This window comes from Terrapene carolina, unplaced genomic scaffold (assembly GCF_002925995.2).
Source record: "Terrapene carolina triunguis isolate 2854851 unplaced genomic scaffold, T_m_triunguis-2.0 Scaffold103, whole genome shotgun sequence".
In the NCBI taxonomy this organism is placed as follows: domain Eukaryota; kingdom Metazoa; phylum Chordata; order Testudines; family Emydidae; genus Terrapene; species Terrapene triunguis.
This window is the reverse complement of record NW_020664454.1, coordinates 3,030,649-3,058,169: the sequence shown is the minus strand read 5'-3', so window position 1 is coordinate 3,058,169 and position 27,521 is coordinate 3,030,649. Positions and strand designations below refer to the sequence as shown.

Here is a 27,521-nt window from a genome sequence, read left to right as displayed (position 1 = left end):
ACTATTGCACAAAATCTGATGCTGGTAGGGATTCCTGGTGGCGTCTGCATAAGAGAGAGGCCCAGCAAGAAACCAGCACGGAGGCTTAGTCACCCATAAAAGAAGGCGCCTTGGAGGGCAGGTTACAAGTAATTGTTAGAAACATTCATGTAGCAAAATAGTAATTAATTTGTAATTATTCTAACAGAATCGTCAAGATGCACACATTCCTATACTGAGCAACGGTGTGATGTTAGTGCTGAAACCCCACCTTCCCGAGCCCATCCTTACACTTTGTCACCATCACTCATCAACTCATGTCTAAAATTAGACCCTGAATCTGCAACCGGATTCACAAGGGCAAAGTCCTGAATATGTGCAGAGCCCCTTTGACTTCAGAAGTGAGTTTGGCCAGAGAAAGCAGAGGGGAAGGACCCATGAGATGATCCCTCTTACAAGACTGCTTGCTCTGCAAAATGAAAGTAACTATGAGTTTCTTTAGAACAGTTCATCCAGTTCTGGGAGAACACTTTATCTAGTTCTCTGAAACCCGAGAAGTCAGTTCAACTCCAGAGTCATAGACTCATAGACTTTAAGGTAAGAAGGGACCATCGTGATCATCTAGTCTGACCTCCTGCACACTGCAGGCCACAAACCTCGCCCACCCACTCCTGTAATAGACCCCCTAACCGCTAGCTGCGTTACTGAAGCTGGGGCATCTTAATTGGTCAAATCCTGCAACACTTACATCCTAGATCGGGGTCGGCAACTTTCGGCACGCAGCTCGCCAGGGTAAGCACCCTAGCAAGCCGAGCCAGTTTATTTACCTGCTGACGCGGCAGGTTCGGCCGATCGCGGCCCCCACTTGCCGCGGTTCGCCATCCCGGGCCAATGGGGGCGGAGGGAAGCGGCGCAGGCCGAGGGATGTGCTGGCTGCGGCTTCCCACCGCCCCCATTGGCCCAGGACGGCGAACCGCGGCCAGTGGGGGCAGCGATCGGCCAAACCTGCCACGTCAGCAGGTAAATAAACTGGCCCGGCCCGCTAGGGTGCTTACCCTGGCGAGCTGCGTGCCGAATGTTGCCGACCCCTGTCCTAGATAATCCAGAAGGGAACATTATGACCACCTAGTCTGGCCTCCTGCCTAACACAGCATTTCACCTAGCGATTCCTGCACTGAACACAATAATTTATGGTTGAACTAGATCACATCTTTCAGAAAGACATCCAATCTTTATTTAAAGTCTGTAAATGATGGAGAATTTACCACATCCTTTGGTAATCTGTGCCAGTGGTTAGTTCCTTTACAGTAAAAATGTGTCTCGTTTCCAGTTTGGACTTTGCGGGCTTCATTTTCCAGCTATTGGATCTAGTTATGCCTTTGATAAATGAAAGCCCTCAGGTATCAGATATCTTCTTCCTGGATACACACTTCCAGACAGTGATTAAACTGCCTCTTAACCTTCTCTACAAATTAGCTCCTTGAATCTCTCATTGTAAGGCAGGTTTCTTTGACCACAAATTGTTCTTGTAGCTCTCCTCAGAACCTTCTCCAACACCAGACCCGGACACAGTATTCCAGCAGAAGTCTCAGCAGTGCTGCAAACAGAACTATCATCATCTCCTTATTCCCATTAATACATCCAAGTATCACGGTACTCCTTTCCTCCACAGCATCATACTGGGAACTCATGGTCAGCTGGTTATCTACAATGATCCTTGAGTCCTTTTCGGAGTCGCTGCTTTCCAGAACACAGTCTCCCATCCAACAAGTATGGCCCGCATTCTCCCTCCTAATTAAAGACCATGCACATTGTTTGACTGCTCCCAGCTAACCAAGTGATCCAGATCACATTGTATCAGTGGTCTTTTCTCATTATTATTTACCATCCCACTAACTGTGGGGTCACATGCAAACTTTATCAGCTATGATTTTCTACTTTCTTCCATGTCATTGATAAAAATACTGAATGGCGTTGGGCCAAGAACTGATCACTGCAGAATCCCACAAGAAACACCACAGCTGCTTGATAATTCCCCATTAACATCTAGGTCTTGATATTTATTCATTAGCCAGCTTTTAATCCACTCAATATGTGCCATATTGATTTTGTATAATGCCAGAAAGTCATGTGGCACTAAGCCAAATACCTTACAGATGTCCAAATATAACATATCAGCACAGTTATCCTTATCTACCACTCCTGTGATCTTGTTAAAAAACTATATTAGTTCTGTATGATTAGACCTATTCTGCATGGCACAATGTTGATTGGCACGGATTCCATTTCCATCCATTAACTCTTTGCTGACAGAATTTCACTGAAGTTTTGCCTGAATACGGAATACAGGGTATGGCTCACTGTAATGGAGACAGCTGTGAGACATGGAAGAGCTGTAACTCACCTCAGAAAAGAGCCTCTGGCACAGTGGCTGTGGGAAAAGGCCCCGAACAACAAGACGGCAAGAAAAGAGCTGTGAGATGTGGTGGGAAGTTATAAGAGCTTGTAGAAAGTAAACAAAGAGCTGTTGCAGAGTGCTGGTGTTTGGGCAGTCCCAGGGAAGTTGATATAGGAATGGCCATGGCACAGTCTCCTATACCAGGTGTGGCAAACCCAGGACAAACAGCTACAAAAAGGGGTAGTAATCAGTCCCAGGGGGTTAAAAAGGCCTCTCCCAAGCCACTGAGGAGAGAGAACCATGGGGAAATAAGGTTCAGCTGGGCAAGGGGTTACTAGGGAACTAATTAGGTTCAGCTGTCTCCAACTGCTTGGGACCTTTTTAAACCCTCCCCGGCGTGGGGGTGGGGGAGAGAGTGAGAGAACCAGGGAAGCTGCCAGTAAGTTAGGAGCAGCAAGGCTCTGAACCCTTCCAGCAAGGAAGGCCGCACTCTGTCCCCAGAGGGGAAGACAAACAAACACAGGGAGCTGACTGAGGGAAGGAATAGCCAGCCCCTGTGCTACCTACAGGGTTTTGCTTTGCCCAGGCCTGGGTCTCCAAGGCTAAAAAGGAGTGAGCCTGCCGAGGAGAAGGAGGTACTTTGCCACACAGGGGAAGCCTCATGAAAAGTTGCAAGAAATGGCCTTAGATAGCAGTGCTGCTTCTCCTTGAGAGAGACAGGATGGGGAATTCTGAGGTGCTGTGTTTGCCGAAGCTCTACTGCAGCAGCGGTGTATGCACCTTCTGGTGGGACTAGCTGATGGTGGTCTCCGGACAACATCAGGTCCCAAAAGAGAGTGTTGGTGACATTGCTGAATGCATATAGCTTCTACCATCCACCTTTTCTGAATCACCCTAATTCTCTCGATGTAGCATATTACTAAAGCAATTCACACTTGGTTTCATCACTCATGAACTGCTTTCTATACTGCCTGCACCCATGCACACATTCATTTCCTTTTCTAAATCATACATTGCTTGATCTGTTTTTAGATTCCTTCCTTCTTATTGCGGTTTAAGTGCTGCTCACATCATCCTTTCGATTCTTCTACACATTGGCAAATAGCTGCCTTGTTAAATCTTGACTATTCTGCTGAAAAACCTTCTTCAGTGGTTTCGTTGATGCAAAGCTTCTGTGTGATTTACCATCACCAGGGGCTGTCTGTGTTTCATCTAGGAGCTCAGAGACATGAATAAGTCACACAGGGCAGTGGTGCTAGAGGGCTTCTGTGCTGCCAGTTTTTCTTAATATTTGGAAGACGGAATGCTCTGAGAAAGAATAATAATTCCAATCCTAGCCTAATTAAATATCAGTGAGGCTGTTGCCTTCTTCAGAACAATGGCTGGCATTTTCTATCCTCAAGAGGCAATCCTGGGTTAACAAAGGCTTGTCTTCAGAACGCCATAAAACAGCTCCCAACTGTTTTGTACATAAGATCAATAATCCCCATGCCCAGCTGTTCATCGCTGGCTCTCCCACTCCTACTTTCCTGTCACTTTTGTCTGTCTATTTTCTATTGTGGACCTTCTCAGAGTTTTCTTGACAAACAGATATGGTCATGTCCTCCAATGTCCTTGTGCACACACTGCATTTAAGAGGGAGAAAGAGGTGCCGCTGACATTTGTTAAGCGAGTCAGATAGTAGGAGACTGGGATACTGAAGGGTTTTGAGGGCCCCCTCATAATACGATGAGGTAGCAGACCAGAGAAAGGGAATGGCAGGAAGAAGGCAAAGGGGAAAGAGTTTCTTTAGGGGGAGCCAGCAGGGAGAAGATAGAAGGCACTGGAAATCTGGCTCATTTACTAAAATACCCAACACCAGCATAGAAAATCCATTGTCATGCTCCACGGTGATGGGTGCATAGGAAGCCTAGATTGATAGCAGCAGAGGGATAGTGCATCAGAAGAATTTGTGGCTACTCAATGTACATAGTATTTCTTTGAGCTGCAGAGCCTGAAACACTTTGGTGGATCACATGACAGTCCTTCTAGTATCTAAATTTAAAGTACAACTAGTTTACCCAACAAGCTAAGACTGCATTTGGAGGTCTCATCTAACCTCTCTTGTTGTTTTCTTTGATGGTAGTTGGCAGTGCTTAATTTGTTAGGAAAGAGGTGCTGGGGCTCAAGCAATTTTTTACATTCATGATGGACGTGGCAAGCCCGAGGTGCTGGGGCTATGCAGTGCCAAGCCTAGAGCCGGCTCAGCCCAGGCACAAAGTAAGCACTGGTAGTTGGTACCATGATTCAGTTTTCCCTGAATCGAAGCTGATTATAAACTGGGAGTTATTTTTCATGGCAAGTTTTCTCTTGAGTCTCGTATTATTTAGACTGTGAAGCTGTCTCCCTGACATCTCGGCACAATCTGCCTACTGTGAAGCCTCTACACCATATATAAAATCACCTTTATCGCTTCCAGTGATGGCTGAACTACTCGTGTTCTTGGTTTGTGGGTCCCCCAGCAGTTGGTACAGAACTCCGCTATAAAAATTAAAACTCCCCACCTCCAGGAAGTAAAGATCCCTAAAGCACCTTACTCCCATCCTGAGAAAGTCATGCTGGGTTACAGTGAAGCAGCAGGTCACATTTCCTTATATGCAAATGTCTGCAAAATCCTGTTCTAATACATTCCCAAGACTTTCTTAGCTTGACTTTCCCAAAGTAAGGCTCTTAATCTGCAGAGAGGCATCGCTGAGCCTTCGGAGTGCTGGGATTACAATGCTTGTGGCTACATCTTTAGTCTTATTTTAGAGCTGAGTTAATATTTCAAAACACTGTTCATGAATAGCGTTGCATCGGCTTTCCAGGTTTGTGCCCCTTTATGTTTGCTTTCTCTGACTCATCTAGCGAAAATAGACACTAGTAAAAATATTTGTGGAAACAGCACGTTTTAAGTAAATATCCAGAAAGAATGATTTCTGAACTAGCAATCTCACACAAGTAACCTCAGTCTAAGAGCTCCGTGATAGCATGCACTAAAGAGAGGAAGAATCATGTGATTAATGTGTTCAATCAAAACCAACCAACATAACCTGAATTTCAGAATTTGCTCTACAACAGCTCCATAGGCCAGGAAATCATTCAGCAATTATTTTCAAGTAACTCACTTTTAAGACAAAACCACGAGCTGCTTGTTGACAGTTTGCAGAAGGAAAATAAAAGGTAATATTCTCAGATAAATTATATGCTGCAAATCATTTGCTCAGTTCAATCATTTGCTAATTTCATTCTATACTTACAAAAAGAACTTTTGCAGATTAGATCCTCTGGGCTTGATCATTTACACGACTGTAATTTCACTGACTTCTGATGTAAATCTGGAGTAACTGCACTGAAAATCAATGGAATTACTCCAGATTTACACCAAAATCAGGAAAAATGGAATCAGTCCCTCTGAGTTGTTGACTAAATGTAGATCAAGTCTGAAGACTGACACTACAGCAATCAAGATTGTATAAGAATCTAGATAAAGAGATGATTAGTGCTGTGTTTTCTTTAGGAAACAAGTAGAACAGATTCTCAGCTGCATTCAAACCTTGCTCAGATTAAGTGATGGGGTCATCAGGGAGCTGATAGCAGCTCTCTCATCCCAAACTGTCCAGCTTCAGTGCACGTTAGAGCTGCAGAGGCATGCTCTGAATTACACCACATGCATATGGTCCTTCGGGGACCTTACACCAGCGGAGCTGAGGTGTGGTGGATCTCCCCTGACCCTTTAGGAGAAGGGGGAGAGGACACAGGGGATGGTGGAGTGGAGTCAACGCTGCCAACTTTCTCTGAGGGCAGAATTCCCCTGCACAAGAAGAATACTCCACTGGCCAGTTCCAGCCATTTTAAATCCACTTTGAAATAATTCTTTATAACTCCATTTCTAACAACTTGAACTACTGGGCATTGAACTAGACGTGAGGAATGTCCTTTACCCCTCAGTTTCCTTCCTGCAGTGAGCTGGATGGATGGTACCAGGAAGCACAAGCGGGGTGTCTGACCAGGAGCTCTCACCTTCCTGGAAACATTTTGGATAATGATAGTAGGTAACCCTTTGCACTCACTTAGCATTTTTCATCTAGATCTCACACCACTCTACAAAGGAGAGCAAGTGCCATTATCCCCATCTTATGGATGGAGAAACTGGGATGGGTGTACATAGACTTGCCCAAGGTCCCCCAGCAACTCAGTGACAGAGGCTGGGATAGAACCCAGGCCCCCTTAATCCTCCTCTACTATGGTATCTATTTACTCTGGCCTCGTTGACTTCATCTGACATGACCCTTGTCCCATCTCCCCCTTCACTGACTCTTCCCCAGCTCTGAGTCTCACTAGGTCCACGTATTGACTGCAGATTGAATTTATTGTGCATAGACTCTTCTAGCAGCATGCAATCCACAGAGGTAAAGGCCTGAGAGGACCATGTGAGGCCCAGCCAAGAAATAAAATGCTTAACATGGAGTTGCTGATTGCCTTACCCCAGAGTCCCAATACAGGCCTGCTTCTGCTGCCACTAAAGTGGACGTAGGAGCAGGACCGGGCCGTATATTATGTTCTCTGTTTCTCAAGAGAATATGGGAGGAATTTTCAAAAGCACTCAGAGCTGGCCCAACTCTGCTCCTATTGAAGTCAATGGTAAAATTGCCTTTGATTTCAGTGGGAACAGTTAGGCCAACACGGAGGGCAAGTCTACGCTACAAAATTAAGTCGACCTAAGTTCACAGAATCATAGAATATCAGGGTTGGAAGGGACCTCAGGAGGTCATCTAGTCCAACCCTCTGCTCAAAGCAGGACCTAATCCCAACTAAATCATCCCAGCCAGGGCTTTGTCAAGCCTGACCTTAAAAACCTCTAAGGAAGGAGATTCCACCACCTCCCAAGGTAACCCATTCCAGTGCTTCACCACCCTCCTAGTGAAAAAGTTTTTCCTAATATCCAATCTAAACCTCCCCCACTGCATCTTGAGACTATTACTCCTTGTTCTGTCATCTGGTACCACTGAGAACTGTCTAGATCCATCCTCTTTGGAACCCCCTTTCAGGTAGTTGAAAGCAGCTATCAAATCCCCCTTCATTCTTCTCTTCTGCAGACTAAATAATCCCAGTTCCCTCAGCCTCTCCTCATAACTCATGTACTCCAGCCCCCTAATCATTTTTGTTGCCCTCCGCTGGACTCTTTCCAATTTTTCCACATCCTTCTTGTAGTGTGGGGCCCAAAACTGGACACAGTACTCCAGGTGAGACCTCACCAATGTCGAATAGAGGGGAACGATCACGTCCCTCAATCTGCTGGCAATGCCCCTACTTATACAGTCCAAAATGCCGTTAGCCTTCTTGGCAACAAGGGCACACTGTTGACTCATATCCAGATTCTCGTCCACCGTAACCCCTAGGTCCTTTTCTGCAGAACTGCTGCCTAGCCACTCAGTCCCTAGTCTGTAACAGTGAATGGGATTCTTCCGTCCTAAGTGCAGGACTCTGCACTTGTCCTTGTTGAACCTCATCAGGTTTCTTTTGGCCCAATCCTCTAATTTGTCTAGGTCCCTCTGTATCCTATCCCTATCCTCCAGCATATCTACCACTCCTCCCAGTTTAGTGTCATCTGCAAACTTGCTGCAAGTGCAGTCCACGCCATCCTCCAGATCATTAATGAAGATATTGAACAAAACCGACCCCAGGACTGACCCTTGGGGCACTCCGCTTGAAACCGGCTGCCAACTAGACATGGAGCCATTGATCACTACCCGTTGAGCCCGGCGATCTAGCCAGCTTTCTATCCACCTTATAGTCCATTCATCCAGCCCATACTTCTTTAACTTGGCAGCAAGAATACTGTGGGAGACCGTATCAAAAGCTTTGCTAAAGTCAAGGAATAACACATCCACTGCTTTCCCCTCATCCACAGACCCAGTTATCTCCTCATAGAAGGCAATTAGGTTAGTCAGGCATGACTTGCCCTTGGTGAATCCATGCTGACTGTTCCTGATCATTTTCCTCTCCTCTAAGTGCTTCAGAATTGATTCCTTGAGGACCTGCTTCATGATTTTTCCAGGGACTGAGGTGAGGGTGACTGGCCTGTAGTTCCCTGGATCCTCCTTCTTCCCTTTTTTAAAGATGGGCACTACATTAGCCTTTTTCCAGTCATCCGGGACCTCCCCCGATCGCCATGAGTTTTCAAAGATAATGGCCAAAGGCTCTGCAATCACATCCGCCAACTCCTTTAGCACCCTCGGATGCAGCACATCCGGCCCCATGGACTTGTGCTCGTTCAGTTTTTCTAAATAGTCCCAAACCACTTCTTTCTCCACAGAGGGCTGGTCACCTTCTCCCCATACTGTGCTGCCTCTCCCCATACTGTGCTGCATTACGTTGATGTACAGCCGCCGCTGTAACTAAATCGCTTTTGCATGCCCACACTACGCTCCTTGTGTTGGCAGTGTGCATCCTCACCAGGAGTGCTTGCACCAATTTAACTGTCAGTGTGAGGCATTGAGGGACGGCTTCTGAAAGCCAGTAACAGTCGATGTAAGCAATGAAGTGTCTGCACTGATACTGTGTCAACCTAACTACATGGACCTAAGCGCTAAGCCTCTTGCGGAGGTAGAGTTATTAAATCAGTTTAGTGAGTGAGTTACACCGGTGAGAGCTACATTTTAGTGTAGACGCTTACAGAGTTAGGTCAATGTAAGTTTACATTGACCTAACTCTGTAGTGTAGACCAGGCCTGAGTGTTTATGAAAATCCCATGCTGGAAATCCTTTCAGGAAAACACTAGGAAATAAAATGGCAATTTCTTTTTTATCCACAGAAAACATTCCCCGTGCCCCACCCCACCTTGCCAGATACAGATGGGGAAAGAGTAGGATTTGCACAAAGAAGGGTAAGTGGAGAGATCTGTTTTGTGGTGAACTGAGGCCTTTTGAACCAGAGCGCTGCCTTCCTCAAACATTATTCCAGTCCCATTTGATGCTCTTTTTCATGTAGTACTCCACTTCGGAGATGTTCCAGCGAAGAGCTCTACATACAGTAATTGTAAGTGAGTGACTGATCATTTGCCCTCAGTGTGGGATTCAGGTTAAATCAAAGCCAGCTGCTCTGGAGAGGGGCAGGAGAAGAAATCAAAACAAGCAGATCTAGAAATTAAATGCATAAGAAATCACTGCTATTCTTCCACATTAATAATTAAATCTAAGCTCTTCAAGCCCTGTGCACCTAGAACAATTTTCTTCATTTTATGACTTTTAAAAAAAAAAAAAAAAAACATCCTGCGCTGTTGTCTGTGTCCCGATAACTCTGAAATGTGCTAGTCATCTCTCCCAGTTAAATATCCTGTTTCATAAACCCACTCCTAGATATTTGAAACTGCAGATCACTAATGTCTAGCTTTAGGCATCTGACATTCCACAGAATTAATATTTAAACTTATTATAAAGGAATTGGGGTTGTGTTAAGCATGAAGTATTTAACAGCATTTTGTTTCTTTTGTTTCAAACTATTTTGTTTCTTATCTAAAGTGCATGTTATGTTATACACGCAAATAAGAAAAAGTACATAATTAAATTAATACATTTACTGCTATTTTCCTTTTACTGCACTGAGAGTTGGATAGGCTTAAAAAGTGGAAGCTATCAAATTTCATTTTTAAGATAATACACTTAGAATTCTATCTTTCTTTGCCTCAGGGGTTGTTGACTTCAGTATTTAAGCTACTTAACCACATCAAATTATCAAAAAGCAATGAATCACTGGCACATATTTAAAATAACCTTAGGCCTTCCATGTCGTGCTGGGAAGTTACTTGGCTTGAGTATTGTCGTATATAATCTAACTTTTATCTTTTAAAAAAAAAATCTCAGTTACGAAATATTACTTAATTTTAAAAAAATTAGCCTTTGATTTACACATTGGATGCTCTCTGTCTAAAGCAGCATGTGTAATTTATTTACAGCATTGGAAGGCAGGCTAAATACATCATCTACTGTTATGCAAACTTCTACTAGGTATTAAAATACCTGGTCCCCCAGAGACACATTTCATACAGTTCAGCAATGTTCCAAAATAAACTAAATCTCCAGCCCCTTAAAAGCTTAAAATAACAATTGAGATCTGTATTAAAAAGTGTTTTACAGTATTTGATTATGTCTACTTAGAACCATTTTTTCCTCTGGTTAAATGTGCACAAAAAACGCAAACCACCACACAAAAAAATATATTTACTTTCTCCTTATTCCAGAAAGACTGATGTATTCTCATACCCACAAATCGTTCCTCCTCCTTCACCAGAAAAATCTTGAATACAAGAGTCCAATGCTATTTGAAATGCTTTGCATTAGCTCACCCTTAAGACAAAGCCGATGAGTTTTATTCTATTACAATGCTTTTTATTAGTTAACTGTGTAAAGCACCAAAAAAATATTCAAGCACTGTGAAACAAAAGGCCAAACATACTTCACATTATTATATTTACACAAATGCAAAGATCTAAAGGAGAGACAGACAACTAGATCATCACTTTTGACGATCTGAATATGTAAGTTCTTGCAATTCCCAACTTCTAAAAGGCAGAATTTGAAAAGCTAAAAGTCAGAATGTGGGTCTATTTCCTATAGCAGCTCTGGCAACTCACTTTTCCCAATAATCATCAGTGATGAATAATCATTTCATAAACCTAAATTAACCATAGTAAAGAAAAAAAATCCTTGTGCCAGGTTACCAGTGAAGCATGGATTCTGCAAACAGAAAGCAGGAGATACCCTCTGGGGTTTCACATACTGAATGTCTTAAAGTACAGTGGAGAAAAAAAAAATTCTTGGCAACTATTCTTCAAAGTTGAAACTGAAAGGTAGAATTGGAATTGAATTTAGATGAAATGGTCTTTGATTTTAACATGCCACATTGAAAATTATTCCTGCCATTTTAGTGCTTCAACCAGTCATTTTGTCCACTTCATTCCAATGTTCAGGATTTTCGGGATACGAGGTAACAGCTGTGTCATATTCAGAAACACATCTTTGCTCTTGTTTTCAGATTTCTAGGGTAAGATTACACTGTATGAGAATTAGCAAACACCACCCCTGCTTTTGATCCAAGCTTTTTTTTTTTTTTTTTTTTTTGTATTTATAAGTTGCATCAGTGTGCTGGGAAATAAAGTTTTGAGGCTGACAAATAAAGTAAACAAACCAGCCCTATATTAAAAGGAGTTACCGTACACTGTGAAACGATTGCTGGATTGCGTGACTTCTCTGGTCTGTTGACATGTACTGATAGAAACCTGGAGTATGAAATGCAGCAGTTTGCATCCATAATCCCTCTCTAATTGCCCAGTCAGCATCTTTAAGCGTGTTTCAAAAAAGCTCTAAAACAGAGGTATATTCACATTTCTACAATATTTATTTTGTAATCGTAATATTGATCAAACATGGAAGTTAACCTACAATATCCTAAATCTGCCACAGACACATTCCCCTGATTATTTCACTTCCAAGTTTACCGACATATTTAATGTAAGGGCTGATACTTGTTCAGCACGCTTGACAGCATAGGGTATATCTACAATACTATTATGGCTGAAATACTGACCCCCATCAAAATCAATAGCTAACCTTCCATTGACTTCAATGGAGCCAGGATTTCACCCTATACAATTAAATAGCAACCTACTGCACATCTTTGCTCATTGTTAAGGAAGTAAATCTTTCTGTAGAAGAAAAGTACTATTCATAGTTTCCAAGGCCAGAAGGCACCTTTGTGATCATCTAGCCTGACCTCCTGTATAACACAGGCCATAGCATTCCCAAACTAATTCCTACTGCATAACTTCTACAAAAACATCCAATCTTGATTTAAAAATTTTAAGTGATAGAGAATTCACCATAACCCTGGGTAAATTGTTCCAATGGTTATTTACCTGCATTCTTAACATTTACACTTTATTTCCCATTTGAATTTGTCAAAGAGGGGTACATTTAATAGTTTTAAGTATTCTCACAGCCTATGGAATAACTGTCAGAGTTTATTCAGAGCCCCCTTATGACTGAATACGCATAAAATCAGCTTGTGCGTTCTTGCAAAAAAGACATCTACATGCATATTTCTTTCCAAGTTCAGCAGTTTTACAAACATCATTTTTCAACAGTTCTATAACATGGTTTTAAATCTACTAAAAACCATTCAGCACACACCTCGTGTGCAGATGTTTGCAGGATTGGACCCTAAAATGGGAACAGCCATTTAGATCTATTTAAGAATTGAGTAATTTAGAACAGTTTGAGTATTAGGTCAATAGGATGACTCACAAGAGTAAAGTAACTCGTACTTGCAGAATTGAAGTCCTAAATTAACTGTCTTTTAGTTTACAATAAAATACAATAATTTCCCTCTCACCCTATTTAACAGAATACATTGTAAATCTAGTTTTCATTCCATGTGTCAATATAAAATTTTAAAGCCATAATAAAGTAAAGTAATCATTTAAATCCATCCTTCAAGTAGAACACAAGAGGTTATAAAATGTATCATTTTAATTATCAGGTTCATTTTTTTCTGATTGAAATAATTACATCTCATTATCATATATAATTGCAAAATGATATCTACTACTATCATCTTTCTAACAGCTCATTTAATTTCTAAACCAGAAAGCTCTATGCTTTTACATTATAGATGCTGTATGCCTTTTTGTAACATATTGGTAGTTAGTTCTTTTGTTTTTTATTTGCCAATTATTCTGTGTTTCATTAAGCATCCCTAGATAAAAAATGCAATCCTAAATACTGGATGCAATTAGATCCACCTTTTTTTTTTTAAAACGGTGCAATAGCATTTAGAAATCTATGAAAGGGGCACATTCGATTCAGTGACTTCCAATCTCAAGACACAAACCACAAAGGAATTTCCTTCTGCAGAAAATAACTGAAAACTTATTTTCTCTTTTGGGAACATATAACAGTTTTAGCTAATTTGAGAAAAAAAATAAGATTTACTAAAATGACCTAAAGCAAATGTGATTTCAGCTGCAGTTTCTCCCCTTTTTTCCAGGAAGGAGGGGAAAAAATAAAATAAAATAAAATAAAAAATAGGAGAGTTATGTTATATTATGCATTATTCACATAAAAAACACCAAAACAAAACAAAAAAGAGAACATCTATAAGATTTAATTGTAAGAGATTATTCAAAACTACGATGCTCCCAAAATGTGAAGTGGGCTGGGTTTGTATGGGAACCAGAATGAGGTGATAAAGGACACCCCTGTGTACTATATATGAAATTGAGTAAATATGGAGATTGTCATTCAAAATGGGACCAAAACTGCAACCCACCAAACTCAGATGAGTAATTCTTAATCGTGCAAGTAATCTCATTCTCTTCAATGGGACTATTTGGGTAAATGATGATCATTCATCTGAGGGAGGGTTACAGGATCAGGCCCAATAAGAACAATCAGTATATCTAATATATTGTATAATAACTGGGTTAGTTATATTGCACCACCTTATGCCTTTTGTCCCAGTCCTGCAAATCTTTAATTATCCAGGAAAGATAGCCCCACGGTAGTCATCAGATTACTTACACGAGTAAGGTATCACAAGTACTGGTCCCTTGTTTTCTTTTTTACGTGCAAGTTTGCTTGTATAGAGCATTATGTTAATTGTGGCTCTGCGTAAATAATCATATAATTATGACCCTCATCAAGGAAGTGACCAAATACTGAAGACTAAACTACTTTATTGTCTCTTAATGTAAGTAACTGTCTGAAGTGGCTCCTGAAAAGGTTTGTGCAGTTGGGAGTATTTTCCCTAACGGCACAAAGGACAGGACATGAGTTAACACAGATGACTCATGAATCCAATGTATCACATGAATCTGCAAAAAAGAGCATTTCATTGTAATGATCAAAACTGCTTTAACTGTTTTTTTTAAAGACATATTGGACAGGATTTTGATGTACTTTGTCGCAATTTTCCTTCCCTACCCGAACCTCAAGTATTTTTTGTGTAACTGGTTATTATTTTGCCCCGTGCTACCCTGCAAATCACATATTATAGCATTAAAGTAAATGAAATACAGCAAAACCACATAACCCCGGGAAAATATTGTAAAGTAAGTCATACCTTTTATTACAGTTATTCTATGCCCAGTGGACCACAAGTGCCTCTAAGGGAACAATGTTTGGGTGCAAATACTACAGCTTGCAATCCACTGAGATCAGAGGTAAAACAAGGAGGGCTCAGCATGTAGTACAGCCAATCACACCGAATGAGAGGTTGGGCAAAATGTCACATTTAAAATAAAAATCATTGCCAGAAAGGGACAAATTTTAAGCTCTTTTTTTTTTTTTTAAAGTCCGCATTTTTGCTGAAATATAGACAGCCCCAGGCTGCAAACACTTACACACCTGAGTAACTTTACTCACATGACCAGTTGCTCTGAGTTCAATTAGACTACTTGTTCAGGTTTGGGAAGTGTTTGCAGCATCAACACTTAATACCACGCAACAGCAGAGGAATGACATAGAGCACATTGCAACAGCAGGCTGCTCCTTCTCATTGCAATTGCCTCAAAGCTGTGCTTTTTGTTAATGGGGCAGTATCTTTTTTTTTAAACAAAAAAAATTAAAGCCACATTTGGCAAAATGTTTACAGACAACTATAAAAATGGTTTACGCTCACGTTAAGAGGGTCCTTCCCCCCTGCTCCCACCCTTCAAAAAGGGATAAACCTAAACCAGGAGGCGTACTCTGTAATCTAACCCAGACTGAAGAGGGAGTTATTCCACATGCAGTACTGAAGTGCAGAAGACCCACTGTGTGATGGTCTGAAATCAAGCTGTCACCAGTTCCTCCCTTGAAAACCTTTGCAGGGTACATTTGAAGTCCCCCCCGCCCCCCTTCTGATTTCTTGGTTATTTCTTACATTATGTCCACATACACCTGTCTTTTCCTATAACCTTTAGCCTATTTGCAGGGCTATTGGCAAAGTCTGGATGCTTACAGATTGCCATCATTTGGCTTTTTTTTTAATTGCAATTTAGTATATTATTTGATTATTCTACTATCTAATTTTATAAGGTGGCTCTTGTTATTAGCAGGCAATTGTTGGTGTAGCAGCACCGCAATCTCCCTGCTTATGGAGTGTCCGGTGGGTGCTTTAGAAATGTCAATATTATTACTGGAAGAGAGTGAGGCTCACAGCAAGAGAACTTGAAAAATTCACAACTGTGTGTGCAGTTGCTGTCACTTCACAAGCTGCGCACCTTGAATCAGAAGGACAATGCTGCAGCTTTAGATAACATGAAGACTATTTATAATCTGTTGCTTCAGTTTCCATTTGACTGAGATGAATGAATGCACACTGTAGTTTGTCAGAAGAAACAGATACTCTACTAAGGCTCACTGGAGTCAGGGACACTTCAGAACAATGAGAATCTATCGCAACAACATTTCATTTCCCCTATCCCCAGCTTCTGGTCTATGCTAAAAAGTCTTAACCAACAGCATAGCTGAACCACTCAGCCTGGAAAAATCCAATATGCCAGCATTATGCACCAGGTGAACATGGCAAAGACCCCAATCCCAAATGTGGATAATTTTGCTCACGTGGGTAGTACAGGTTACTTACATGCTTAAGCATCTGTAGGCTTGGGCCCTAAATGGAGAAACTGGAAGCTTTACAAACAGGAATAAACTCCAGTGATGACTGGAGAGGAAAGGGAAGATAGTGTGATCAGTTAAGATGAGTGTGTGTCCCTCTCCCCAGACCCACTTCTTTCTGCTGCAGGGACGCCAACTCACAGTGGAACTTCTGTTATTCCAAAGCGGGGATAGGGGGTTGTAGGGAAACCATATGGGGACTGAGAGCCCCTCAGAAGTGAGTTCCACACCAGCTTGCTGTGGGACAACAAATGGGTGGGCTTTTAGGCAATCTGAGAAAGCAGCAAAGGTGTGCCTGGTGGCGGGGGGGATTCGAGGGGGGGGGGGGAACTGGCAGGATGCAGTCCCTTCCACAGCCTGTAGTGGGAACTTCAGCATAGCTGTGCTAGAGCTCTGTGCACTCCCCCGTGTGTGCACTCCCCCCATCCCCAAACGAAGTTGCAAATCCCATGTATTTGGGCTGTGTGCAGTAGACACAAATTTCACCCTTGCTGAACTTGGGAAAATCTTTAATCAGAAGGGGAATGCTGAAGCTCTAGAGAACATAAAGGTTATTTATAATCAGAACAATAATATAGTGGCTAGCCCCATTACCCTACGTAAAAGCTCACAAAAGACAACATTTCTAGTCCATGTGTGAACAGTCTACTTTACTTTTCAATAGAAAGGAAAGAAATGGATGCAATTCCTAGTGGGAAGTATCTTACATCAGCTAGATAGAGGACATTTCCATAGGTTTTTATACAAAGAGAAATCACCTTGTGAACATTAGAGCAAAGGCAGTCTTTTCTATAATAATCTATGCACATCTGTCCGGGTATGTGGTATTATAACATGGATGAGATGCTTGTATTCTCTCAGAAACCAGATATGTATCTCTAGGGATTATCTAGAGAGTGGAATATTTTAAAATTGAACCTTGATAAGATAACACAATCAAATAGCAGAAGGTGGACAGGTTTAAATAACCAACTTCCAACCAAATATAATGCCATTAGTTATTAACTTCTTTAAGAATGATGGATGAAAAGATGCATTTCTAAACTAAAAAAATAATTTGATTTTATACAATCCCTCTCAGACATCAGGAATCCTGGATCTGAGAACTCACTGCTTACATACATGTTAATCACACCTTCTCAATGTCTAACATACAAATTCAAACAATTACAGTGAAACCATTTAATACAACTAAGCATTTACCTTAAGCCACAAGAACAGTGTGAAATAAGACGACCTAGCCCAGTTCATCCAAGTGAGCAGACCCAGCTTAAATGACCATCCCCTGTGTGTTTTCCAAAACTGAGGAGAGGCTGCTCAAGGAAATTAAAGAGGATGCTGGTCTCAAGATTTTCTTGAAACGTATCAAGAACTCTATGCAGTCCATCTGCAGACAAAGTCTGGTTTACATTATCTTGCATTTAAAAGGTGGAAAGAAAAAAAAATTTGCAGTGTTATAGAAACATTTCAGAAAATATCCTGAAGACCAGAAAGAAAAAGGTTGATATTGATCAATTTGTGTTGGGTTTTGTTTGTTTGTTTGTTCGGTTCATGCATTTTATAACTCACCCTTCACGCTTTGATGTTTCTGCTGCTGGAAATACTCTTTGGAGCTTTTAGGACATCGGAACTCCTGTGTCCGCTGAAGGATTGGAAGCCTCTCAAATATGCTTGGTCTTTTGGGGATGAGATCTAACAGCGGCACTGACATTTCATGTGGACTTTGCTGCGGTTCTGTATTGTCGCTGCTGTTGTTGACAGTTATTTTAAAGGACATCTGAGAATTCAAAAAAGCTTTACCAGTGTTGGAACAAGTCACTTGTGGCAGTTCCTTCATAGGCACTACTTGGCATTTATCAATCGCTTCAAAGAAGGCTGCACTGGTACTGGGTTTCTGAAACTCTGCAACCTCATAGTGCATATTTGTGTCCCTCTGCTGGAAGGGTCCTTGCTTATCTCCTACATAAAACAGCACAAGGAATGTCAAATGGCATGGAAGCTGACCTTCTAACTCTTAAAGCAGTGGAAACAACAGGTAAAAACACCCTATAAACTTGTGGTCTAACATCAGGTACCTTCATATATTCTAGCCAGTGGGTCATTTAAAAGAAGAGGCTACTGCAAACCTGGAAACCCTAAAGGGTTAATGAATACAATCTCAGTGAGATGTTTCCTGGTGTTTAGTCAAACAAATCCTGTATTATTGTCAAAGGAAGGTAAGCCAGCACTTTCTCCCCATACAGAATCATAAATACAGGGATGGAAAGGCACTTTTCACGGCTCTGGGGCTGTTTGGGAGAGAGCGGGGAGTTTAGCTTTTAAAACTGCTCATAGGTTTGTTTGGCTGGTTGTTTTTTCCCCAGTGACACTGCTGGTCCTTTCAGTCATTTCAGGGGAAAGAAAAGAAAAACTCTGAATGATTTATTCAGGCTGATTCCGTTCAGTTCAACCATTCAAACAGCAACCGCCCAGACACCAAGAGCTGTGGTTTTCATGCAAATAACCCCGAGGAGGTTGTTTATGTAGCGTGACTCTGAACTCTCGACTTTCACGACGTGCTAATCCGCTGCCTGTGGGTCGCTGCGGCTCGCGAGGGCTCAGCTCCGCGGCCAGGCAGCGGCCGCCAGGGGAAAGGCGAACCCGAGCCGCGGCGGGGGTGGCACCCGCCCGGCTCCCCCAGCCCAGCCCGGGCGGCACGAGCTGCAGAGGCAGAGGGCGCTGGACAGCGGCTGCCCGGGCAGCGTGCGCCAGACACCGCCCAGCCCCGCGCTCTCCTACCTGGCCTGGGGATGCGGGCGGGCTCCCTCCTCCCGGCTGCCGCCGCCACCGCGCCGCTAGCACCGTCCCGCCGCTCCGCTCCGCTCCCCGCCGAGCCCGAGCCCCCGCCCCTCCGGGGCCGGCTGTCTGACGGGCGGCAGCCCGGGCCATTGCCCTGCCGCAGCGCCGGAGCAAGCCCGGCCCCCGAGCCAGTCAGGGCGGGGAGAGGGAGGGCTGGGCCGCCCCCCCGCGTCGGGGCTTGACAGGCTGGAGAGCCGGCGTGAGCCCTTCGCCGGCCCCGCGTGTCGGGGCGGCAGGCGCAGGTACTGGCACGTGTCGCGCGCCCCTCTGGACAGGTACACACGTGCCCCCGCATCGCAGGTGTGCAGGGGCAGCCCTGCACACCACACACCCCTGCACACCATACACACCACACACCCCCATACTGGCACACACTACCCACCCCAGCACACCACACCCACCATACATCCCTGCACACCATACACACCACACACCCATGCACACCACACACACCCATACTGGCACACACTACCCACCCCGGCACACCCCACACCCGTAGGGGCGCACACTGCACACCCCACACCCATACTGGCACACACTGATGTACAAGTGCATATGTGCACCTTTACATACATGCACACCAATGGCCACACAGTCTCACGTGCACCCATCTATTCCAGGGATAGACACGTTGGTATTCTGTACCTACAGCTATATAGCAGGTTCAGCTACTCAGCCACCAAGTCAAAGGTCCTTAGTGGCAGGACAGGCTATACCGGTGCTGAGTGTCAGAGAAGCAGGCCTCCTCGCTGTCTTTCAGAGCTAGGTACAATCTGGCCATGTCTTCACATGGCCTTTGCAGTTTTATCTATACTTGCACCTCCCTTTATACACGGTATCAGCCTGTTCCATCTATAGAGAGGTGTAGAGATGCATGTATGCACACAGCGCTAGGATGCACTGTCATGAGGCAATGCTAGCATACCTGCAACAGGTCAAAACACCTCACAGCCCAAACTGAGTGCAGGGTTGAAACTTGGCCCTGCTTTACACACTGTGTTGTGTCAGGGGCTGCTGACAGCCAGGGTGCCTAGGGTGAGGCAGAATGAAATCTGGTCGGAAAGAGGGAGTTTTCATTTGCCTGCAGGTCAAACCTGGAGGATACACCCACACGATTTAGGACCGCTCCACCAATTTAAGGATCAGGGACAATGATGCACCTACTATTAGAGTCCCTCTTTCCCCGTTATGAGGAGCACAAAGGCCGGGGTGTCCTTTGATGGCACTTACCCTATCTATTGTAGCTCACTTGGCAGAATGTGATTTACATCATATACATCCCTTAGAATCATAGATTAGGATTAGAAGAGACCGCAGGAGGTCATCTAGTCTAACCCCACTTCAGCCACTTTTAAATATGAAAAACAAAATCAGGTGAGGGTTCCTTTTGTACTGGTGTCATTCAATACAGGTCTGTCGCATCTTACACGCATTTAACATGCGCGATTTCAGCTTTACGCAGTTGGCAAAAACAAAAAAGAGAAAAATAACTATTTTAATACTGTACCTGTAGTGCAGGCGATGTCGCCCGCCATTCAGCTCAATGTAATTTTGACTATACGCGGTTTTTGCTTTACGCGCTAACCACGAAACGGAACCCCTACGTAAGATGAGACTCGCCTGAAGCTTCTGTTAACAGATACAGAATTTGGCAGATGTGTAGCCCATGACACAAATAGCAGGGAGGGCGGCGGGGGGAGAGGAGGGTTAAATAAAAAACTCAAGTAAGACAAGAGATTGAAAAATCAGCTACGGGGCACAAACCTCGAATTGTGACCCAGTCCAGGAGTGATGTTATGAGGGTTAAAAACAACCAACCAAACCTGTGTTAACTTTATGCTCCCATGATGTGGCCAATTACCATCTTGCCCACTACTAATTGGTTGTATTCCTTCCCCTGCTCGGTCTCTCTGGCTGTAGCTTAATGGGGACAGCAGCAGTTCCTTCTTTTCCATTTGGAAAATGTCTAGCAAATTATAGGTGCTATTGGAAATGAATAATAATGTACTAAATTTGCATCTTAAATTATTAACACACTAAACCATAATGATTTGTGAAGTGGCATTAAAATTCATAGGGGGAAATAATATGTCATACTACAATGTAACTAGGGGAATCATATTGGATCTTAGAAAAGGAAAGGCCTAATGTTTACATTAAGCTTAAATACACAGGGTCAGGTCCTCAGGTGGTATAAACTGGTATAGCTACACCACTTCACACAGCTGAGGTCCAGACCAACCATGTATTTTTCCTGGGAGTTTTCTCACCAACCAAAATTGGTCCAATAAAAGATATTACCTCACCCACCTTGTTTCTCTGTTGTTCCTGGAACACAGGTAATATCAGACATGTTTTATAACTTTTCATGTTGATTTTTCTTTTTAGATGTTAAGAATCTTTTTAAACTAAGAAAAGAAGGAAATTTAACACTTAGGCTGCTACTGATCTCATCGTGAATTTCCTGCTTTAGGCCACTTACATCCAGCGGTTGTGTGATTTAAGCACATTTGTTCTTGTAGTCAGACTGTTTTCTCTCGACAGTTCAGTGATGAAATTTCAAGTCACTGGGCCAAATTCAGCCCTGGTGTAAGCAGATGCAACATCACTAAAGTCAACGGAGTGAACTGGCTTATGCAAAGTGTGAAATAAATACCAGCAGAGGCCGCCACATACTTAATATAATTCTCAATTACAGCACCCCTCACCTCGACCCACAGCTCTCCTGGAGCTGTGCCCTAGAGTAAAACAGTGAATGTGACTGAGGGAACGTAGTGCAAAAAGAGGGGGGAAGAGAGAAGTCAGAGGCCAACATGTCAGTCTAAAACAGGGGTCGGCAACCTTTCAGAAGTGGTGTGCCGAGTCTTCATTTATTCACTCTAATTTAAGGTTTCGCGTGCCAGTAATACATTTTAACGTTTTTAGAAGGTCTCATTCTATAAGTCTATAATATATAACTAAACTATTGTATGTAAAGTAAATAAGGTTTTAAAAATGTTTAAGAAGCTTCATTTAAAATTAAATTAAAATGCAGAGCCCTACGGACCGGTGGCCAGGACCCACGCAGCGAGAGTGCCACTGAAAATCAGCTCACGTGCCGCCTTCGGCACACATGCCATAGGTTGCCTACCCCTGGTCTAAAAGGACACTTCTTTCTACCAGAGGCGGGATATGGACTTGGCTGGATTCAAGGGAGAAGCAAGTCCCACACCTAGAGGCCACTGCAGGAAATGCCTGACACCTTAAAAATAAGGATGGGATCTCTAACCTGGGGACACTGGGCCTGATTCTGATCTCTCACTGGTGTCAGTCAAGAGTAATTTCACTGAGGCCAGCATGAGTGAGAGGAGAGTCAGACCCAAAGTGCAAACACAGATGGCTGCCATGAGAAAGGCCAGTTCACACCTGCTCTCTCACACTGCATAAAGTAATCAGGGTCTGTGCAGAGAACTCCAGTTCACCTGCATGCAATAGACAGTGTGTAAGTATCCTCCACTGGCTGTTTCCAAAAAGCATATTACAATATATTTTAGGACTAGAGTGCAAAGGCAGGCAAGTGCATTTACTAGGGGTAAGACTCTTTTCTGCACTAGTTCGCCATGACTTTGCTGGATGCAGGGCTTGTGTTGCGAATGCTTTCTCACCCCAACACTGTCACTCTGTCCCGGATCTGGATCATCAAATCCCATCTCCATACACCTCAGGAAAGTTAATCATTAGGTCCTCTCACCAATCACTCTGTTACGTTATTTCAGTGATGATTTTTCCACCAGCCATTTGGGTTCACATGTCTGGATGCTAAGTCACACTGAACTCTGCCCTGGCTACTCATGTATGAAGGTTGCAGGCTCAGGCCTGTCCTCACTGCCTCCTCTCCACCTCTGATGGAGTCACCATTACTGTCCCTGGAATGGCAGAGACAGGAAGGATGTCCTTTCCCTGAGAGTACAGGCAATGCTGGCTTGTAGTCAGAAACTGCCCAGAAGTGGGGGAAAGAGGTAGTTTGCTCCGAGCCCCTTGTTTGAGAGGGCTCCCAAACTGACTGGTGCTGCAACCTGGCACAAACCTGTGGCACTGCACGGCAGGTCGCAATGCCACATGCTCAAATTTGCTCATGATGGAGGGGTGGCCAGGCCAACCCTGAGTGGCACTGTGACCCCAGAGTAGACAGTCAGGCCCATCATCCTGGATAGGAGCCACCACTGTGGTGTGAGCGCAGGGCAGGCTTGCTCTATTCCCCTTCCCCTGCTGGGACCTCACCTCAGTGGTAATTTTTCTGGATGGAGGGGGGTCCTCAGTTTCAGAGTTTGCCCCAACCCCCACTAAAGTTCTGTGTATGGACAGCCCTGTCTGGGGTAGAATTTTAGTTTTACTTTCCAAAACTCTTCAATTAAGCTGGTGGGAGCAAGATTGTGATTTGGACCTCCCTTACCTCCCTGTGTGGGTGACCTGGTTCTTAGGTCCAGGCACATAGCCCTACTCCTATGTGCCTGTTTACTCCCTTCCTAGACCAAGGGGGAGGGTGTGGATGGGGAATAAACAGAACCTTGTCCCCCCCCCCCCTCCCCCGGCAGAGTAGCTGACCCAGGTTGGACTCTCTCTAATAGGATGGCAGGATTGTCATTCTGTGACTCTGAAGCCTAAAACATCACTGACACATGCTGGAAGCTGCTACAAGCATGGATGAGAGCTCTTTTTGTTAGAATATCACCAGGTTGAATGAGCACTGGGTTTTGTGGTCTGTTACTGTCCAATTTCTAAGTTCTTAGCCATTTTGACTTTACAAGTCACATCTGTATGGAATACTGCTACAGTAAGGCATGTATCTATGTCATGCCAAGAATCCTCGACCTTTGTGATCAGAGGTAATTAAACCAATCACTACCCTTACTCTGCAGCTAATTTGCATGCAACAGTTTAATTGAGTGTATTAGGGAGATGGCTTAAGTAACCCACCACCTGAGCATTGGTGCCACAGCACAGGCTTTCAGCTACTGGGGGGTAGTAACTGACCGTTATAATAGTAAACTAGCACCTGCCAGCAACAAAAAGAAACAGAAGGAACAGTGATGCAGGGGGATATTTGTCAGAAAGCTTGCTGAAGCTATTTCTGGGTTGGTGCAATATAGGCACGACCCCTTGCTCAGGGCTGTGTGTATACTCACAATCCAGCCCTAAGGGAGTAACCTTGCTCCTATTCAGATTAGATCAAGACTAAACAATTAAATCCTCTCAATATTATGCATTTCAGAAGTCTGCATGCTCTTAATACGGCGGTGATGTAACTTGGTTCTGAGACCAAAAACAAAGCCCTGGCCCCATTGATCAGGGAAGCTATGCTAGCAACAACAGTGATATACCGGCAGCTAGCTGATCGTGGTTTCACTGTAGACCAGGGTCATAGAAAAGCATAGATAACAAACAAACACACACACAAACACACAAACTTTCCTGTTGGTGGGAAGAAAGATTGATGGTTGAACAAGTTTGGTTACCGGAGCTGTTATGTTACTGATGGTCTGTGGCTAACTGGTCCCTCCTCTGTTTCCAGGTGCTTCTACAGGCACCCGGGTTCTTCTTTGCAATGAAGAGCTGCAACACCTGTACTGGCCACTGTAAAAATGGAGGGTGGGATACAACAGTCTCTGATTCAAGCTGCTCCTCTAGGAGCAGGGAACTGGAGCTGCTCCCTGAGATCGGAGTATGGGAGAAGGGAACAAGAAAGCATCTGCAGGGGGAAAGAACCAGACAGTAACGAGGGGCAGAGGAACAGGGAACAACAACAAAAATGGATGAGGAAGGTCATTAAATGAAGATGAAAAGGGGACAATGCAATTAATTCCCCCCTCCTCCCCCCAAATGTACAGCCCTCTTAGGGTCTGAGCCCTGAAATCCACAGGAGTCCACGGGAGTCAATGGATAAAATACTGTCTCCAAAATACTCTCCCTATGTTACCACCTTCACTAGTAATCGACTGCTGTGGTAGCCACAGGGATGTTGTCTGAGGCAAACAGAACAGGGGATCTCCACAAGATACTCTATTTAGATGTGAGCCACGCTCTGAGGTCTCTGTTTCACTATGTAGGTTTTCTCTGGAGGAAAAAGAACTAAAACAAAGTCACCTTTAAAATGGACTCTGAAGAGCGAACACACAGATCTGATTTATTCACTGGCTTCCATATGGAAAGTCCTGCTTTTGCTTATGTAAGGGAAAACGGGGGAATGGGGGGGGGGTTTGAAATTTTTTAAAGGGATATGCTTGAGATTGCAATGCCTTAGAACTCCCCTGCTTTAACAGTTGTTACAGTGAGTAGATGTTACCATCAGGATTCTATTTAGAATAAAAAACATTCCTTGCGGGAGAGATGAAAACCCCTGTTATAAATAACCCAGTTTTCAAATGTGCTGTTAATTCACACACACAAATGAATTTACAATGTCATGCAAAAATCCAGGCTTGTTTTTATTTTAAATTTACTGCAACACAGATAGTATAAAAAACAAAGCCAAACAAATTCTTAACCGAAGGGGATATCTGTGGAGATGGGTTCATTTTAAAAGTCTGATAATGTCCCTTTAAGGCAGCACAAAAACCATGAGTCCTTTCTTATAATGGTTTTTAAATGACCTTTTAAATTAAGACAGCAAGGTCAAACTGACCACTCATTAACTAGTAGTGTGTTCAGCCATTCCTTCATAATTTACAGATTTAATAATCTTGTAGTTAAAAGAAAAGGCCCCCAGATCAGTGTGATTTTTATCTTTCAAAAGTTAGTCTCTTTTCAAATAGAACTAGTAGCTAGTATACCCTGGACTGGGAAAAACAAAAGAAAAATCTCCAATCCACTTTAGATGCCAAAAACGTAATAGGTGGCCAGTGATTCAAGGATCAAAGGCTCAGTGCAATTCCTTCGGTCCTTTTTATTGGAAATTTGGCAGATAACTGTACAGGATTCCAGATAAATAGGACTATTCTACCTGACACACTCAGTTAGGGTTACTGTACTTTAGATGCAAAAACTATGTTAGTTATTTCTGAAGCAGTTATAGATTCATCTCACACAGTAGATCCATCATGCATACAAAAAGCAAAACAAAACCAACCACCTACTTCAAAAGAAAATTTAAGCTGCAGATAGTTAAACCCTCAAAAGTTAGGAAATGCTAAAATTAAGGTTGCATTAATTCAACCCCGTGTGTATGCATTATAATTAAAACAATAGCATATTTGTCCACACGACATCTGCTCATTCAGTGCACAGGATGAATGATGCTCACCGAATGGTTGACTCTAATATTTTGTATTCTCCTCATTGGCATGAGGGCCACACACTGAGCATATTCAGTGCAGGGTTGTGATGGCATGCAGTAAATGCAGAATTGTTAATCCCCTGGGCGTTTCTATGGCGCTCATCACCATACCATCAGAGTGCTTCACAAACGTGAGTTAATCTATATTCACAATACCCCCTACGAGGTAGCAATATCCCCATTTTACAGATGGGGACCTGAGGCACAGAGATTAAAGCAGAAATTGTCAAAGTGTCCGCTAAATTTAGGGGGCAAAACTTGAGACATTGCACCTGAGTTTTCTAAACTGCTCTTTTGTTAAAACTTGTCGCTCGGGGATGTGAACCTCCGCCCCCCCGAATGACAAAAGTTCTAACAACGAAAAGCACCAGTGTGGATGGTGCTTCATTGGTGGGAGACACTCTCCCGCCCCTTGTTGGGGGGTGGTTTTATTTTGTCGTCAGGAGAGCGCTCTCCGGGTGACAGAGTGGCTACGCTGTGCGCATTACAACGCCATGGCTGTACCGTTGTAAGGTGCACAATGTAGACATAGCCTTAGTACTGTATAGCACTTAATATGTTCAAAGCCCAGCCCCCATTGACTTCAGGTGCAGTTGTGAGCACCCAGCACTTCTGCAAATCAGACACCAGGTTTGAAACTGTGCACCCATAAAGCGAGGCAAACACAGTGGCCACCTGTGAAAAGTTTGGTTTATGTGACCTGCCCAGAATCACACAGAAACTCTGCAGCAGAGACAGGGATAGAATCCAGTTCTCCAGGGCAGCATTCAACTGCCTGAACCACAAATCCATCTTCTCTCTTTCTGCAGTTCCCTACCTCATTCACTCCACACCTTCCAATGCACCCAGGTTCCATGGCCCATTGGGGACATTAGTTGGCAGCTCCTTGATGGAACTGCAAGGATGGCCATGTACCCGACGCGGTTCACAAACTCCCGACACCTGCCCCTTTTGTGGAAAAAGGGAGACCCTGGCACACATCTATGTAGAGTGCGTCAGGTTGCAGCTCCTCTTCCGGCTCCTCCAGAACCTCTTACTGAGGTTCTGGCTGCACTTTTCCCTGCACCTCCTGATCTGGGCACACCCCATCCATTGGTCCATCAAGTCCTGGGACCTCCCCATCAACCACCTCCTAGCACTGGCCAAGATGGCCACCTATCATACCAGGAGGAAGATGTTGGACAGATGTTGTGCAACTGTGGGGCCTATTTCTGTTCCCTTGTCCAATCATGCCTCTGAGCAGACTGCCCTGGGGCAGTGTCCACTGACTCCCTAAACGTCTTTGAGGAGTAGTGGACATTGTTGGGGGCTTTCTGCT

General features: G+C 43.7%; 1 protein-coding gene across 1 annotated transcript in view; it reads right to left on the bottom strand.

Annotated features, from left to right (window-relative positions):
• The window catches only part of LOC113406540 (zinc finger protein GLIS1-like), a 270,442-nt gene extending 252,287 nt beyond the window's left edge, over window positions 1–18,155 (bottom strand). Inside the window, 2 exon segments of the mRNA XM_026651816.1 lie at window positions 17,623–18,062; window positions 18,064–18,155. Of these exon segments, the coding sequence (XP_026507601.1) occupies window positions 17,623–18,062; window positions 18,064–18,155 (532 nt within the window).
• Between the last annotated feature and the right edge of the window lie 9,366 nt (window positions 18,156–27,521).